The sequence below is a fragment of the Helicoverpa zea genome, chromosome 13 (genome assembly GCF_022581195.2).
Source record: "Helicoverpa zea isolate HzStark_Cry1AcR chromosome 13, ilHelZeax1.1, whole genome shotgun sequence".
Lineage (NCBI taxonomy): Eukaryota > Metazoa > Arthropoda > Insecta > Lepidoptera > Noctuidae > Helicoverpa > Helicoverpa zea.
The window spans coordinates 9912579-9932463 of NC_061464.1; the positions used below are offsets into that span (position 1 = coordinate 9912579).

At 38.0% G+C, this 19885-nt stretch overlaps 1 protein-coding gene across 1 annotated transcript in view; it reads right to left on the reverse strand.

Moving 5' to 3' along the window:
- The window catches only part of LOC124635895 (myotubularin-related protein 5), a 98273-nt gene that overhangs the window by 48512 nt on the left and 29876 nt on the right, over positions 1–19885 (reverse strand). The window contains 4 exon segments of the mRNA XM_047171850.1: positions 105–355; positions 1128–1369; positions 1708–1927; positions 2407–2517. Coding sequence (XP_047027806.1) covers positions 105–355; positions 1128–1369; positions 1708–1927; positions 2407–2517 — 824 coding nt within the window.

Below are 19885 nucleotides of genomic sequence, written 5' to 3' on the forward strand. Positions count from 1 at the left end.
GGAAAAGGTTGGGCAGATGATTATTTTCAAAACCGCAGTTTTTATAACTTCTTTTTTGAGGCCTTCATTTCAAAATATTTTTAATGTCACCACAAACCAATTACCTGTAACCCTGCAACAGTTTCGCCAAGGTCCTCATAAACACAGCCCTGATCTCCTTATCCAACATATGAGGGGGCGAAGACGCCGGCGGTGGTGGGGCGAAGGCTGAGTCCGCAGACCGGAGCTCTGGCTGCAGGACCAATGCTAGGGCTTCTTGTAATGAAGACAGGAGCTTTCCTTCTGGACGAGGGATGTTAACCCCTGCTGGGATGTGGAGGGAACCTACGTCTAAATCTGCTACTATAACGTCCAGCTGAAAAAAGGGAAACATAATTTAAATTAGGATTTATACATAGGAGTAAAATTAACAGCCCCAGGCATATCGTACCATCTATACATGTGTCAACTCTTTTGATCTACTTCAGTTGTCAGACTTTAAAGTCTTCTATTCTATTCTTACTCCATTCACCAGTCAGTACAAATAGATTACCATAGCTAAGTAGTGAAGGTATTTTACTGCTCCAATAAAGACTAAAAACATCCAAACAAGTTTCCTTTAAGTTGCCTAAATACACTTACCAGTTCCGAAACCTCCTCCTTCAAGCTAGAATGCACGCCGATCAGGAACGGCGTTGGAGTCGCAAGGACCTCTGCTAACCCCGCAGGCAGTAGTGGAACACAAGAGCCTCGGGCCTTAGAGTTAAAGCACGTTTCGCTAAATACACTCACCAGTTCCGAAACCTCCTCCTTCAAGCTAGAATGCACTCCGATCAGGAACGGCGTTGGAGTCGCAAGGACCTCTGCTAACCCCGCTGGTAGCAGTGGAATGTAAACATGTGCCTATCGGAACGGAAACAAAAGAGCCGCTGGCCCTAGACATAAAGCACGTTTCGCTAAATACACTCAAAAGTTCCGAAACCTCCTCCTTCAAGCTAGAATGCACTCCAATCAGGAACGGCGTTGGAGTCGCAAGGACTTCTGCTAACCCCGCAGGTAGCAGTGGAATGTATACATGTGCATATAGCAACGGGAACATAAGAGCCTCGGACCTTAGAGTTAAACCACGTTTCTCTAAATACACTCACCAATTCCGAAACCTCCTCCTTCAAGCTAGAATGCACGCCGATCAGGAACGGCGTTGGAGTCGCAAGGACCTCTGCTAACCCCGCAGGCAGTAGTGGAATGTAGACATGTGCGTATCGGAACGGGAACATAAGGGCAGCGAGCGCTCGACACGCGGCCGCGAGACGGGCAGCTGCTAGTGAGACTAACAGGACTTTGTGCTCGCTCATCACTGCGCACCAGAGTGTTACTGAGTTGTGGATACCTGGAATGTGAAAAGACGATGTTTAAATATTAGAAGAAAAATTACGAGGCTTTATAATTTCCGCTAATTAGGATCATGACATTTACATCAGTACGTATATTTTTGTCTCTCCAGATTTTAGCCCTCAGTTTTTAACTTCAAGAGCTCACACACTTTTGACAACGAACGAAAGCCTTTTCATTTTCATCTTAAGATTTCAGTAGATCTTCCTCGTCACATAGTATCTTTAGATCTTTTCCTAGAACAACTTCTGAACCATGGACTATATTTATTGACACCATCTCTAGCAGAAAGCCTACCTTCCCCTTTCATATCATGTAGACTACAGGAGTCGTTACCTAGCAACCTGAGCAGCATATACACAGCGGTGTGTGTGACAGGCATGGGCGGCGCGGCGGGCGGCTGCAGCGCCTGTCGGTCCCCGGCGCCGATGCTGAACCGCACCTGCGGCCCGCCCGCGCCCGGCACCAGCACGCCGCCCACCAGGTTACCGACCAGCGTCTCTAGCGGTACCCCGAGGTTTTCTACCCATACTGTGTAGATTATGCCTAGGCAGTTCTGGAATAGATGAATCAAGGTTTTAATAGTTTGAAATAGAAAGAAAATAAGTTTTATTTCACGGGTAAAGACGCATATACACAATCATGGACAATATGTATAAACATAGTACAAAAATAGAAGGGAATGTGCGTCTCAAAACGCGCAATACGGCACTCGCCCAGCAAAATGCTGCGGCCCCACAAGAGACAGAGTCCCAGCGCTGATTTTCAGTGATTCTTTCCCTTGAGACCAACTTCTTGGAACCGTGCTAGGAAAGCTTGACTTTTCATAAGAACCTGTATTAGGACAATTTGAAATAAAAAAAAATACTGTGACTTCTTCGCGTTGATAATTCACGCGTGCAATAAACTGGTGCATTTTTCCCACGAGCAAAAAACGTGAGGAGCTGTATTTTGTAGGTCATGTGCCATGAACATACTCTTTGCAGCACATTTTCCTCAAGAAAGAACAGTTTACCAGGACTGTTCCTTACTTACCCTGAAGGTATCGATGTAGTCCTGCCGTGACACAATGACGAGGCACTTGGGAGCGTACATGATGCTGTGGTGGGTGATATTGGGCACCGGCCGCGCTGACTCTTCTTCGTCCTGTCGACAAAAAAAATTGTCTTTAACAATGTAAGATTTGACAGGGACACTTTGGAAAACTGGAAAAAGTGAATCGTTGGTTCCATCAGCTAGAATAAAAAAGTGAAAATGGTTTTATAACGGACTTCCTAAAAAGGAGGAGGTTTTGTATATAAAACTACTTTTACGGATCTTATCGCAGTTATATTGATATTATTAAATCCCGACGTTTTGGAGCCTTTGCAGCATCCATGGTCACGGGCAGACTGCAGTCTGTCGTAAGAGTAATTTTATTTAAAGGTCTAATATTCGTGTAAGTGTCAGAAATCGGATGTCAGTCGTCAGAAAAAAAGTGAAGATCACCGATCACATGAATGAAATAGAAGTCAAAGTCCCAGTAAACAATCAAAGTCATCATTATTATGATTGCGTTGCTTCCGCGTCGCCGGCGGAAATGCCGGGTCTCGGCGGTATTAACGGACGGACAACATTTGTGCTTTACGCTAAGTTATGTATAAAGCTAATCTATTCGCATGTCATTAGTGACTAAATACATGTTGATTACGAACAGGGATTAATGTTCTCGTGTCAACAGGATTATGTTGCTATGTGGGAGAAATATGATTATGTTGATTTCAAGGTCTTGAGTTTTCGAAATTGCTTCAGTCTAAAAAATAAGTACAGCCATTTTTTAAATAATTCAATGTAATCTGAATTGCAAAACCTATAGCAAGGCTTCATCCACATGATTTTGTTTCCTAGAATTGTACTTAGTACCATATACGGTACTCAACAAAATTACAATTTCGCTGAATCAACCATTCTGCGTACCATTTTATAACCTGAAAGTCAATAATGGCCATAATCCTCATAGCAGTAGTTCTGCGAATCGTTACCATAAAGAGCCGATGCACTGAAACACCGATAATGCATTCGCTTTGCTCGTACAAACAGTTTGAAGCAAAGCGATAAGCGATGGCAGAAGAATCGATTGTACTCCAGTGTTATCGATAAGCGACCTTCATGCTTTATAGGGATATTTCGCTTGCCACTTAAGATATTGTGATGATATCATAATATTGTAAATGTTACCATAGGACCCATTAATGTAAGTGTATTACTTCTTGTATAGTCGAAACTTGGAAGGCCTATGTTGACGTAAACGGCCAATTTGAAAACTCGTACTTCCATTTTGGAAGAGAACTTGCATTGCCTGCCGTCTATTCATAACCATGAAGATTGTTCCATCAAAATATTAATCGTACTCGTTCTACTTTATTATAAGAACTGCCTTAACTTGTTTGTTTAGCATTGTTTATTGCATGTCGGAGTATCTTTAAAACACGCACACTTACACAACAAAATGAAATTCCGTCTATGACCCCACCCTATTACCATTCGGGAAGGCAAAGGGGGGGGGGGGTGAGGGGGTGCCGTCAAAAATGCTCTTTTTACAGTTATACCACGACATTTTGACGTAATCTTGGCTGAAACGTTTCACACACAGTTTATGCTCGTTTTATAGCGGTTCTGAAGCTTTCAACGTTATTTTGGATTATTATGGTTATGAGTACTTTTTTCAATTATTTTGGTTGGTACGATGGCATTATTGCTGATATAGAAATTGTATTACGACATAAAAGAATTTCCTGCTGACTTTTTACCCGACTGTCAAGCAGGGTTACGTTTAAAAAAAACTGGTGAGGATGAAAACCATAACTTTTTTTGACGACCTCGATGGCGCAATGGTCACCATGCCGGACCGTCGAACCTGAGGTCTCGGGTTCGATTCCCGGCTCGGTCGACATTTGTGTGATGAGCACGCTTGTTGGCCGTGGTCTGGGTGTTATGATATGTATTTATAAATATGTATATATGTAGCTATATGTAGTTTATCAGTTGTGTTAGCACCCATAACACAAGTTAATTAATAACTTAGCATGGGGCTAACTGACCGTGTGTGAAAAGGTGTCCTGACATTATTTAACTGGCAGAATTGCAGCAGTGATCGAATAAGACAGGTGTAAAATCGAATTTTCCGTAACGACCAAAATTGCCATGTCGAGTATCGAATATGGAAATTGCCACGGAATCGAATAGATTGCTACTGGCTTCAACGGAGATGGGAAAATATGTTTTCCAGATTGCAAATGAATAAACAGCAATAAATTTTAAATCTGGGCGTCCCTAGTCTCATTTCCTTACAGTCCTTAGTATAATTTGAACCAGTTTTGTTTCATAGTTGATTTCACACCATCATTTAAACTTCGTAGTAGTCAATCCCACTATAGGAAGGATGTCCATACAATGATTCAGCTTTTAAGCAGTGTTCAAACCAAACTGACTGTCAGCCGCCAAATGTGAGCGAACTTTATGCAGTTTATTGTATTTCCATAAATATTGACTTTTTCGTTTACATCTAACTAACGCATACGTTACGCGTAATATGAATAGACGCTGACATTCGGCGGCTGACAGTCATTTCGTTTTGAATGCAGCCTTAGAGGTATAATACGAGAAGTCTGGCTGACGCTATCAACATGTGCGTGCCCTAATTTCATAGATTCAACATTTACAGAAGTCGTTGATCCATTTTTATGGTGTGTTCACGGTATATTTGGCAAAGAACAGTAGCGTTGCTTTGTTTTATATGGCTTTGTGTCCCTTTGAGTTACGACCCGGATTCCGTCTCAAAGGCTGTTTATGTGATATCAGGAAACCATGGTGTCCTATTTCGTACATTGCGCAGTTTCAGGCTGCGATATTTTGAAGACCATATATTTTGGAAAAAAAAAATTACACGTTTAAATCAAACTATTGGAATGCTTAGTCTGGGGAAAAATGAAAATAGGTGCTTCTTTCCAAATCAGTTGGTAGAAGATAAAATGTAAATTGACTTTAAAGCGATAAGGGGCGTTTATTCATCCGTGCACAGGGATTTGACGTTCTTTGAATCTTTCAAGCTTTATGAATTTTCAAAACATTCCACTGTCTTTAATGTTTCCTTTAAAACGCTGTTTTCTCTTTAATTGTTGTTTCGTCTTGAGATAATGGCTTAATTGTTTAGATTGCGAAGTATTTTGCTTTTAAGGCTTTGTTTTCAACGCCCTGATGAATTATACTTGTTTATGGTTAATCTGTCTGTTCCACTTTTATGAAATTGCTCCCCTACTGTACCCCGTAACATCTCGATTTTCTACCCAATATTCTGAGTAACATTTTCTCCACGATTACCTCATACATTCTCTACTAATTTCATACTTCAGTTTTCTCCAGAAACATGATCCTTACATATTACGTGAGCTTGTAGTAATCCCCAAGGAAGCCGGAACCAGTCGAACATAGGGAGGTAAGCCTTACATGGTGTAATATTTTAGCCTAAGGAACAACTTTACTTTATGTGTTGAAAGCAATGTGTATAAAGCAAATACCGTTCAATCCCGTAACTCAAAAAGCAAACGTAGATCAATACGTTAACTGAAGGAAATCTCGAACGACATCGAGACTCAAGATGTTCAAACTTAATCAGGATTTATTTACATAATATTTACATTAATTTTAAAAATTAAAAATAAACTTATATATACAACTTAAAACTAATACATAGCATCAAAAAATTGCTCCTCATCGCTGTCACCGGGTAATGTACCCAGAAGGCTGGCAGCATTGCCACGTTGGATGGCAATGCTCAACCTCTGTGCGAAATAAAAGCCAGCCCTTGGGTCACGAGAAGTGTCAACAAGGCGCTTAGAAATTTCCTTTGCAAGCGCGTGAGCACTCGGACCCCACGGCCCGAGAGTTTCAACCCCAAACGGCTCAAACATGTAATTCCCGATAAGGCTACTATATTTGCGCCGTTTGAGGTCGTGATGTTCAAACACATTTTAATCACAAAACCAATCTCGGATCGCGTTTCCTTGCCTTCAGTAGACCTGCACTTTGGATCTCCATTCAAAATTCACCTTTATGTCTTTCAGTAAACGGTTTACAATCGATTGACGACTTTCTTTCAGACTAATTCTTCTGTAAGCAATTTTGAACTTTAAATCCTTGCAATAAAGTATTGAATGGTCCACTGTGCATATGGATTACTTATCGTGATATAATACGGTTTTAGACATTTATTTTCTCAAAAGATTTACACAATCACTTACAGAGAAAATACAATATTATAATTTATAAATACATGAGGCCGATTTGCGTAGTGGATTGTACAATAAGTCAAATAATATCACTTCTTAACAGTATTATTAGACTCGTAAAAAGAAAAAGAGGTAGGGTAATCGTAGAAATAAGTGCACGACATCTTGTGCGCATCGCTAGTGCGGGTAGACTGAGGAACGCAGTCATAGAAAAATACAATACATGTTTGTTAAGGCCCATGACACAGTGGCTATTTCACCGCGTTTAAAAATAGGTAAGTACCAATGTTGTTATTGTTGTGCTCGTAAATTTAGTATCTTATTAGTAAATATGGTTGTAGTAATTATAATAACTAGGTAAGTTGCATTTATATTATTTTGATTACTTGAGTTTGTTTATGTATTTATGTGTATGATTTTGTGTGTTAGGTGTTAGGTAAGGAGTGTGGTTTGTATATGCTGTAGGCACTACATATAATATTTTTTTTTTAATGTTTTTTTTTTTATGGATATAGTAGCAAATGTCAAGTACGTAGGGTAAAATATATTAGATTAACATATGGTGAATGTATATATTTTGTTTTATGTATGTATACAGTTTTTTATGTTAGATTGTGGTTTTTATATGTTAGGTATACTATAATATTCTATAACTAGCTTCTGCCCGCGACTTCGTACGCGGATCCTGTCCCTTATGCCAGCGACTACGGGGTCAGCAAAATCAAAGATCTGAATAGTCTGATATTGAATTTTAAGGGCCCGTTGACTTGAAAACAACGGAATACGCATAACCATTAGAAACGTTCAATATATTTAATTTTTGTACTTTAACGGCAGTTCTTTCAGTCAGTTCTCAGCGTTTTGTTTAGTCTGCTGTGCTTTTTAACGGCAAAAGCACAGCAGACTAAACAAAACGCTGAGAACTGAACTGCACTGCAATAGATGTGACCATAGGGATAAAAGTAGTGATTCTAATTAGTCCGCATTTAAGTTGTGTGTGGCAAAAATATTACACGTATTATTACGTAAAAAAACATTAAATAGATGACAAAGTCGTGGTGACTTAGTGGAAGTCGTGGTGGTTTAGTGGGTAGAGAACCAATCTCTCAAGTATGAGCGTGCGTCTTTGATTCCAGGTCTGGCAAGTGCCTGCCAATGCAACTTTTCTAAGTTCGTATGTACTTTCTATGTATATTTTGGATACCAATGACCGTTATTTGGAGGGGATGTAAAAACTGTAGGTTCCGGCTGTCATTGAACATTCTTGGCAGTTGTTATGGGTAGTCAGAAGCCAGTAAGTCTTACCAAGGGGTGTTGGGTTGAGCGGGTAACCGGGTTGTGGAGGTCAGATAGGCAGTCGCTCCTTGCAAAACACTGGTACTCAGTTGCATCGTGACTGGAAGTCGACCCTAACATAATTGGGACAAAGGCTCTTGAGATTATAATGACAATAATAATGAGATATAGGCACCGCAGGACATCTGAGGCTAATGACGGGGAGTAGCGACCCCGCGGAGCTATATATACTGTTCTCCAGGGAGAGTATACTGTCCCCCATCTCCGGCCGGTCGGAGTGAACCATGACGGGGGTAGGTCTCACGCCTCTGGCTTGGCTTGGCCGTCCAGAGTGGAATCGCTAGAGCAGCATTAGTAGCCCTGCTCGGAGGGTAGGTGCCTCATGGTAAGCACAGGGAGCGCGTAATCTGCGTTTAAAGTCTGCCGAGGTATCCTCACCCTTCAGCCGCTCATGTCCCTGTTGCCCTCTTGTTGCTATTCAGTTACTGGTTCCCGGGGGCCCAGTAAGTGAGGTGGCGAGTCTCCACCTGCCATTTTTACATGTACCTAATACATTGTCATCCACTAACATCCCATCACAATAGCCCAAGTAGTTTTCCTCCATAGTTAGCAATAGTTTAGCACAGAACCGGGGATTGTCTTTTTTTTAACGACGTCCACCGGGGATTGTCCTTGGGTTCATTTTTATAGTGTATAAAGGGATAATCGTCGGTTTTGTGTCACCATTTCATTAAAGTTGTCTCAAAAGGGCGTGAAAATTCGGAACTATGTAGTCCCGAGATCTGGAAGAGACATACAAAATAATAATGAGATATAACGCAACAAAGTCGGAGAGTGGGGGCTCGTGACGCCACGTCTAGGTATGTAAAATTTGTACTAAGCAGTGACTTAAAACGAAATTCAAGCGTTGTCGTATCTTCGTTATTATTTGTTTGTGAGAGAGAGAAAAGAAAAATACGTGTCCATTATTTTAGGGTTATCTAAAAGACGGACTTATTACTTTTTTTTGATTCACCATACTTATTTCATAACATTCATTTCTATACATTTCAAGTGTAGTATTGCTCTTGAAGTTCCACATCAGGTGTTCCAGATCTTCGATGTTTATAAGTCAATAGAAAGTGCTTATCAGATTGAACCACTTTTGCTAAAACGTCATATCTTCATAATGCTATTGTCTAGCTGGGCTCCTGGAGTTCCACATCAGGTGTTTTACATCTTCAATTTTTATAAGTCAACAGAGAGTGCTTATCAGATTGAACCACTTTTGCTAAAACGTCATACCTCTATACGCTATAGTCTAGCTGGGCCCCTGGACTTCCACATCAAGTGTTTTAGATCTTCAATTTGTATAAGTCAATAGACAGTGCTTATCAAATTGAACAACTTTTGCTAAAACGTCATACCTGTATATGGTACAGAGAAGCTGGGCTCTTGGGGTTCCACACCAGGTGTTCCAGATCTTAAAATTTATTATCTCAGCTGAAAATGCTCATCACATGAAACAATTTTTGCCATGGCGCCATTTTTGTATCTCTTATAGTTTTGTTGGTCTGTTGGAGTTCTGCATCAGGTCTTCAAGTTTCGAAGATAAATTATAGCCTATATGTTGACCAGGCTTAATACTGATACAACAAAGAAAAAATCATTGAAATCCGTTCAGTAGTTCGGAAGATTAGCGTGTACAAACAAACAGACATACAGACATACAGACATACAGACAAACAGACAGAATTTTTTTTTTGGATTTGTGCTCCATTACTGTTTCTAAACCCCACCCAATTATTTTTTTTTTATTATATTCAATGTACAGACACAGTTTTTTTACAGATTTATTATATGTATAGATAATGTAGTGTATTAAAATCGTAAATGGAGAATTGAATTGTGAGTAAAATATATTTTGAGTCGAGTGTGTTATAGTGTAGATTAAGTTAATGATTGATACCACTTAACCTAAATTTAACTTTTGTTAATGAAATAATCCTTCAAAATGTGGCTTTTTAATAATCTTTTAAATGTGAACAGAGATTTTGCTTCTTTTATAGATTTAGGTAATTCGTTATAGAGATAATAAGAACTTTAAGTGGTGGAAATAAGATTGAAATTTGTTTGTTAATTTTGTTATGAATCAGCTAACGCAAGCTACTGTTGATGGCGCTTCCTGCTATCAAAGCTTTAGTTTACTCACCCGGATTTACATGTAAACAAACTTTTCTGGGCGGTAGTAATGTAGTGCTGGGGCCATTTGTAAATATTGTAATGAATTGAGATGTGATTGGCCTACATGTTAATTGAAATGGGAAAATGTTATTTCAGTTTTATGTTCGACATATTTAAGACATTTAAATAGCGGTGCGGTGCAAAATATTATTTTATTTACTTCATGTTTTGAATGTACTGTCATGGGATAGTACAGACATTATTATAGACAAAATCGCTGAGATAGCAATATTTTCTTAGTTTATCTGCAATTTTTACGTTTACTCTCAGTACTTCACAATCATTTTATCTAACTTTACTTCCCAATACCCCAAAATTGAAGTTATTGATCCAGTATAATCAAAAGCATTACCAATCTCGAAGACACTTATCAACATGCAACTCAAACATTTATCATTTACTAGCCGTTTTCCCGCGGTTTTACCCGCGTCCCGTGGTAACTACTGCCCGTACTACTCGTGGATAATGTAGCTTTCGAATGGTGAAAGAATTTTAAAAAACGGTCCAGTAGTTTTTGAGTCTATTCATTACAATCAAACAAACAAAGTTTTCCTCTTTATAATATTAGTATAGACAAAACATTACTAATAACTGCAACATTACATCCTCTCAAAAAACTCCCAAAGTCTAAACCAGTCAGCTCTTATAGAACAATGTACATTTTTATGTCTAGTAGCTCCACTGGGCTAGCGACTGGGCGACCCAATTACTTTTAATACCTACCATTATGCTTTAACAGACAAATAACGAACATCATCAGGAGTTTAGCCTTACACATAGTGTAATATTTTAGCTTTAGGAATTTCTTTGCGATTTCATATCTTTGCCAAGTTCTCCTATACTTCATTACTGTAACTTTACTATTCGAATGTAGTGTATTTAACACTATCCAAGCACTAAAACTAGCCTATCGATAAATGTTTTATGGACACGCTCAGAGACATTTAATGGTTATTTCAGCCGTTCCTTAGTGCAGAATTTCTATGATAATCTGTCACTAAGGAGTGCCTTAAGTAATCATTAAATGTCTCTGAGTGCGGGGGTTAGAATTCGAATGCTGCTAAATACATAACACTTGCAGAACAATGTACAATTTTTAGGTACGTCTAGTCTAGCTCCACTGGGCTAGCGACGCGGCGACCCAATTATTTTTAATACCTACCACTGTGCTTGTGACAGACAAATTACAAGCGACCGTTTAATTAAATGGCGGTCATACAACTTTGTTACTAAGATATTTTTTTGCGAGAATTTGGGTGCTAATGAACCTAGAATAGTAACTATTATAGTAATCTGCGCTAGAATGTAACTCGACAATAAGGCTGAAAATCAACAAACATATATAGAGACAGCCCTCAAAACGACCACCCTTCTCGACTTCCTATATAGGTACTATCCCACTTCAAAGCAACACGTTTGTCTGTTTGGTGATAACCATTATAGAAAGTAATATAACTATATCTAAAACACCAGAACATTACCATATTTCAAATTCTCATCCATACATCTACGTGCAAAAAAAACAGACCAGCTAAGAATTATGCATACCCATAATTCCTAACACCTGGAATTATCCAGTATCCAGGCGAACAATTTAAATACTTTCGCAAACAATTTCGATCGCGAAACAACTCCCCTGTTGCCTGAAAGCTATGTATCACGTGTAAATATGCACACCTGTGCTGAAGTGTTCCGTTTTATATGAACACCAGTGTACGCCAATTCTATGCTGCTTGTTTTATGTGTGATCTGTTAAAATAAACTTTAAGTCAATCACTGCTTGGCTGTGTACAATATCTTTTCTTTCCTATTTCTCTATTAAGTTTTTTTTATTTAGCTGTTTTCCTGCGGTTGCACCAGCATCCTGTATTCGGATAAAATTTAGCTTACGTTACTCGGGAATAGTGTAACTACTTAACAGTGAAACAATTTTTCAAATCGGTAGCTACGGAGACTTTAGGGTACAAAGAAATGAAAAATATTTCCTCTTTATATTAGTAGGATTTACCCAACTTCAATAAAAGTAGGTTCAGCTTAAGTTTTTAATAAAAAAATTGGAACTCAAATGATTTGGTACCACAACCATCTTGAAAGTAATTAGTTCTCATAGCCATTTGAACGAAAAAAAAACTTCTAAAGTACTTATTACATACATCAATTAAGTTCTTAGAGTCAGCATCGGGGCCTCACAGCAATCGTCAATTAAATCTACGCATAAAAACCGAGAACTATTAAATGATATAATTACTGGAGTAGGTATTACAACTGTGCTCGCGTAGTGTGTAAAAAGTAATAGCTGTGCTTAGTATAGGTTACGCTTATCGGTGTAGCGGATATTAATTGATTGTATGTACTGGAGAAATAAATAATATACTTGTCAATTTGGATGGAAGAGTACGGAAGAAAAAAAAAACCGGCCAAGTGCGAGTCGGACTCGTGCACGAAGGGTTCCGTAAATTACAGTTAAATCAACCTATCTCAAAAACTATAAGAGATACTTTGATCAAACCAAAAATCGTTGAAAGAGTTAATTAGCATGCATCACCTCTATTTTTTTTAGAATTTTATACCCCGTAGTTATAAAAATAGAGGGGGGGGGACATACTTTTTACGACTTTGAGAGCTGATATCTCAAAAACCGTTCACTTTAAGAAAAATGTTTTTTAGAAAACTTTATATCATTTTAAAAGACCTTTCCATTGATACCCCACACGGGTATGTACATCGAAAAAAAAAATTTCATCCCTCAGTTACATGTATGGGGGGCCCCACCCCCAATTCTTTTTTTTACTATTTAGTGTCATATTTTTGTAGCGGTTCATACAACACATATTCCCATCAAATTTCATCACTGTAGTACTTATAGTTTCCGAGTAAATCGGCTGTGACAGACGGACAGACGGACAGACGGACAGACGGACATGACGAAACTATAAGGGTTCCGTTTTTGCCATTTTGGCTACGGAACCCTAAAAATGCTGCGCCGATTTCAAATGAAATTGGAAGAAAGGCAGAAGGGTCATACATAATTCTAAAGTTGCCCTTTCCTAGTTTGTTACGATTATAATATTAGCCCATTATCTTGGAAGATATTAATGTAGTACCTCATATATCATCATGAACTGATGCTACGGATGTATGTATACAATTTCTTCCACATGATCAACACAATACGCGACCTAAATACCGCATCCATCACATAACAGATATTACACTCCGCATATTTGTCGAACTATTCCGTCTTATGGAGATACACAAGCAACGATGTTTCAGTACGATATCTCAAGATCGGGGCGTTATCCAGAACGCTAAAACTAAGTAGCTCAGTTATGGTGATCTTCTTTTCTTCTTTTAATGGCCGTTTTTTCAATCATCAGTTACCTGTATCTGTGGAATAGAGGTTTGACATTTATTCTACACAAAGTTGTCCAAACGTCAAACATATTCTTCAGATAAAAGTTATTTGGCTATCGAAAAATCAGCCCTAAATCTTGCTACCAAAACTCCTTTTATTTATGTTTCTTATGGGCATCGTCCTTATTACTTAAAACCAACATTTAATGATGTTTCACAGCTATACCATTAAAATCTACCAAAACAAACACCACTACTATTGAATTTTTCATTCAAACACGCAGGATAAATCTCCTCGGATTATTTCGCAACGACCACGACAGATCGTTACGTGTGTATCAAGCTTTAGACGCAAGGTCGTTGACCCGATGCCGAACTATGCACACTTGTCGCACCCTCGGCAGAAGAGAGGCGTAAAAGCTGTTACGATAAATTAATAAATCATAGCAATGAAATTACTGTGTAGGTAGGTATTGATTTGTGATAAATAATGCATGTGCTCCCTGCACATAGTTGGATGAAAAAATCTGAACCTGTTAGTATAACATTCGACGATATTTTGTCAAAATAAAAATAAATCCTAATTCGACGTCACTGTGGCTAAAAAAAAATTTTATCACTTTCTCTTCACCACCCAAAGGTAGACTGGTAGAGAACGCCTGAGGTGTTAAGTCCGCCATTGAACTTAGTAGTGCAAAAAATATTAAACAAATAAAAAAGGTACTTTTCTTTATTTACCTAGATCTAAGATCTTCTTTACAATACGTCATATTTACCATAATTTTAATTAAAAACAACAGCATATCAATTACACAATAACCTCATTCAGTCGATACCGATAAGCACTTACTACTTTCTCGAACGGGAGTGCTCACATGTGCTCAAATGATACGCAGCTGTGTACGGATGTGGATGAGAGGCAAATTGTTTACCATCTATTTATTTACACTATGTTCAAGGTATATTATTTTACCGTCACTTGCAAAAAGATACAGAGAGAGAGAGATTTAAAGAAGCTTTAACTTGAATGGGCTTTTCTGCAACTGACGGTTAGTCTTTTAGCTTTACTTTCTTCTAACAATTGTTATCTTAATGTATCACGTAATCACTTAAATAGTTAAAGTTGGAAGTGACCTTTATCATCCACAACCAAAATAGATAAGGAAAACACACAATGCAAAAAATAACAACAAAACAAATAAAACTGGGGACCCATTAAAGTTTCTAACGTCTTTAACGAATGCAGGCTTTATTCTGTTATATTCATAGCACTCCCTTTTGTTTTTGCACGCAAAACAGCTGTTTGCTGAGCCAAGATTCATGGTGCCGTACACCATGAATATTTGCCAGGCGATCCATTAGACGACAAGGGCCCTTCATAACTCCTGACAGATGAACACCAGAGGCGTTTACACAACAATGGATCCTGAGGGGAGAATGGTGAAGATGAAAAGTGTAGGAGCGTTATAATTATACTGGTATATTGAGATGGAGCAAAACAAAGATCAGAAGAATAAACATGAACAAAATTACATAACATAAAAAAATACAAAAACCCGAATTGAGAATCTCCCCGATTTAGAGAATTCGGTTAAAAACAATATACATAAAAAGCATAGCTAATTGGGTATAGCAAATCATATAAGAAACTCAACAGACTTGTAAATTTCATTGACCTGGCACTCGAAGATCAAGTACTGTACCGTGACGTAGAGTAGTAAAAATCTGCAAAGAAGCGATCCTGAAGTTTCTACAAATCAATTAAATTACAATCAGACTCAACTTCCTCACCAGACAGTCCGTCTCAAAACTGTCCATCTTAATCCAATACAGACAATGTAAACTTGACAATTCGCTATTGATTTACATCGTGCATTTGATCAGTACGTTTATGTAAATTGATGTCTGATTCAGTGGGGAACGACGCGTATCTCCGGCAGTTACGTGTGTACATCGTATTGTAGAAACAACAACTATGGAAGGATTCAGTGACCTAGTCTGATGTTTTAAGGATGGGGGAATTTTATTAAGTGAATGTACTGTAATGTACTTTTAGCAAAGCAGCTACTTCTAATGATCGTACAACAGCTTATGTAAGAAGGGATTCTATAGTGTAAATAAAGGTTACTTCTAACCAACCAACTTTTGAAATGACGAAGACTCCAGCGAAAACATCAGAAATGAGATCTTCATACTGTTCTCGACAAAAAAAAAACTGGATTTTGCAACGTTCATGAAGTGGATCAATTTCAATGCTTGCATAATAAATTAAACAGTCAATGTACAAGAATTACCCCGATGATAAATTCACTCAGAGTACATCGACACCCATTTGGAAATCACTCATCACCCAGATCGCTTAGACTTGTACCAGTTGGATCTCTGCCAACACTATTAAGGCAAAAAAGGAATTACGCATTTTGTTACTACAAATAATACAAAAACCTTAATTCATTAAGCTCTATCAATTACAAAAGCGACTGATGGGCTTGAGTAGAGTTTGATTCCAGGGCAAATGGTTTTTTTTTTTCATCTGAGTCATCAGACACGGCAAGCTTAAGTATTTCATTTTCCCAAACACATCCACAGTATATTTTTGCTGGTCAAGCACCACATTTCAGGTTACTTTCCTCAATATTCCCAAGTTTATCTCTTCCTCGACTTTTATCGTTTATTACCTTTTCCTGCTATTAGCCGTTTATGTTCGCAGTAATCATGAGCTACATAATTTATTGCAAGGAAGTAGAATTTCTCTTACAAATGCCTTACCATCATCACTTTATCTTTCACAACTTTAGTATCTTTATAAGTGTGCATTCAAACTGTGGTCATGGTCTCCGTAAGAAAACTGTTACAGTCTGAATCGTACCAAGTGTTTACAGCATAAACCGAAATATAGGATCAACTAAGTTAGGTTAAACAAAGTTAAATAAAAGTATTTTCGCAAAACCTCAACTTCGCCGTAACCTTCCAGAGAAAATATCTTCAGGCTCTCCTAAATACAATACAACTTCTAACAGTTGTGTACAAACAACACATGTACCAAAGTTAAAGGTTCCCCCTTACAAATAGCTCACGCACCTGCCTCACTTGATTACGCCCTTCCGCCCTTTCGCGGCAGTAGGTAAAAACTCCAACGTCCCCTGCATATGCATGCGTGCGTGACCGGTAATAAGAAACTTGGGCTCGAGTGGTGTGGTGTAACACGATGCAGGTGGGTCAATAGGTTCACTTGTACCTGTTCTAAATTAAAGGCCGCATGATAGTTAAGCTAGATCTTAAAGGTTGATGGATCCAGTTTTATAGAATCTTACTTGTGTACAACTTTCTGAAATGCCTATTCATGTTTTTTCAACCGTGGATTTGATTTTGCAAACTGAGCAACATCTCCCAAAATGAAATATCTTAGAAGGCACTGTTTTAATCATGCAAATGGACAGCTTAGATTGTGTGCGTACAATCAATGTAATTGAGGCTCCATGATTCATGTGAAGTAGAACTTCTGAAATAGTGAGGTGCAACGCAGTATACATTCGTCGGAAGTTGATTACTATCTTTAAACTACATGATTTGATAAATTTTTTATTCAAATTCATGGCCATAAAGTCTGTCAAGTTCTTTTGGAGAAAGCAGGGTAAAACATCATGACAATGACGTTTTTATATGCCGTAATTATGTAACTGTTACTAGACATCGTATTTCCGTGTACAAACTAAAGCAATAGAGATTATTATACGTTAACAATAACAATAATATTTTAAAGAAGCTCGCCAAATACCTGACTGACGATGTTCATCTACCAATCAAATTCTGTTACACCAACATCGATAAACAGTAGATTTTTCATTTCATCAAGAACGCTTGCCACTTCATCACGCGTACCAAAACCCTTTTCAACCCATTCTAACCTTCATAGTCGAATAATTTCAGCAGTTATTAATAACCCTGGACCAGAGAATGGTTTCCGCAGCGTCGTATTATTTATAGGTCATTTTTATGATCAGGGGCGGTCGGGTACTGGGAACAGGGGAGAATATATTCCTAATATATGAAAGAGGATTTACTATCTTATGAAATCTTTGTTAGACAGGTCAATATTTCTTAAATGGTAATGAATACTGTAGTGGTGATGAAGATAAACCTATTAATGAATTTAGGTTACAAAATATTAGGTACTAAGTATTTGACATGTTGACTATGTGTAGGTGACGAACAAAATCGAGTTTCTTTTTTTTTACAAAATTACTATCATATACTCCCACTACTTCCTGATTCAAACATGTACCTAAAAAAAACCAAAATCAAATCAAACTTCGATATAAACTAGAAACTACCCAAAACAAAACTCCCTTTCACTTATTTTCCTCCCGTCGGTTGGGAAACTGTCTTTAGGGTAAAGACAGTTTCCCAACCGCACCAACTTTAGCCTGCTTTGAATATACATATTTCTAAATCCCATCGCTTGAACTGAGTCGACCAAACTTTGGAAGCCAAACAAGTTTATCTTGGCTTTACACCTTGCGAAGTGTTGTTATTTATTTTAGAAGTTGTTTCAGCGAGTTTCAGCGCATTTCAGTCTCTGGAGGATGCTATCTCTTTTAGTTATCAGGTTCTATAGTGTTTTTAAGGGTGGCGTTCAATTCTTCCTTAGTTTGATGCTGGCCTGTGCCTTATGTCGCAAATTTTTTTGGCATGATAAGTTTATGTATTATTCTGTTATGCACTGTTTAGGATATTATTTGAATTATAAATTTTCAAATACAAATGCCATTATTGTCTGAGCAACACTTTTGTTTGTTGACTACCTGTAACACCTGTCTGTAATGTACAATATTAATCCATATTGTGTCGTCAAGTTTCGTTACCTGCATTGACAGGTGAAGAAAAAACTTGTTAGAGTAAAATGAATCGGGTTACAAAGTAAATTCACAATTTTGTTCTGAATTAAAAAGTTGCACTCCAAGGATGTTAGGACCCTATGGTTAATAGACAGTGTTTATGTAACGGAAAATGATTATTCTAACAAAAGCATATGATTTGAATTGCCATACGCAATGAGTTAACAGGTGTCAAAACTACTGAATACTTAAGTGGTCGGATCACAACTCATTTCAAATCCAGCTACGCGTCTGGCAAAACTTATGACCACTTAGCAAGCACTCGATCATATTAAATTGCAATAATAAACATTTATTCATTCATGAGCAAACGCACTCTGCCCACACTAATGATTCGAGGGCTATTTGTAAGAACAGGGGCATTTTCTTCGAAAATAAATGGTGTTCAGTCACGACAATGTGACATTTTGAATAAGCAGGAATACGCAAGAAAATATTATTCGCTGGCAAGGAAATATATGGATGACATCATGACGAAGAATCGTGTCCGATATTTGGTTTTTCTGTGAAATCGTAATGACAGTACGCATTCTGGATCATGAGGAGTTCTGGCACAATTTATTCATATGATATCCGATCATTCAAAATAAAAAAAACATAGCTAAAACCTTTATCCAACGTATGTATGTCAACTCCTAAGACCACTCAGTAACATATACCAGTGAGACCCATAACTTTTCTGTCTGCCACAGCAAATATAGTCTATTTAACAAAAGAAAAGGATTTAGGTTTCTCATATCTGTGACAATTCCTTAGTTTTACGACTCCATAACATTGCTATATTTTCATAAGAGAATGCGTGAGCCAAATCTAAACTGTCGCAAAGATTTTGGGCGACATAAAACCGGCAGAAATGACACAAGCATTCGTTCTTTTTTTGGCTCCTTTTTGCCCAAAAATGGAAAATTCTTTCGTATTGAAGTTTATTCTGTCACAATTGTAAGGTATTTGGGTTATGTACCAGCCTTGACAATATCACTGAAGCGTTACTGAGCTCCCGAACGATATGTACTGTAGGTCCTTGCATTGTTGAAGCACATGGGTAGATAAATAGAACCAGTTAATAAGCTGTCTTATGTTTATAGTTTACGTACTATTGCACTAATACAACTTATCATTAGGACAATGTACATAGAACTTATCATTAACGAGATAGACATATGCGTTTAGCTATTTTGTAACATGATCAAAGTGACGAAGTGTTCGGACCCGACTAATTCCTTGTCGCATACACTTTCAAGCTAAGCCGCAGTTAACCAAAAACCACCCTTTGAAGAAACTTTTATCAACCACAAGACAGGTTCCTAGATACAAAATATGACTCACCACGAAGCCCAGAGATTGCCTGCCGTGACGAGAATGGGTTCCACAGCCGTCATTAGCCATCCTGTATCTAATTTTAGTCTTTATTTCAAGAGCTTGAAGGTCGGAAATGCATCACACGATTGTGTGGAGCAATTAGGGTCGTTATCATTA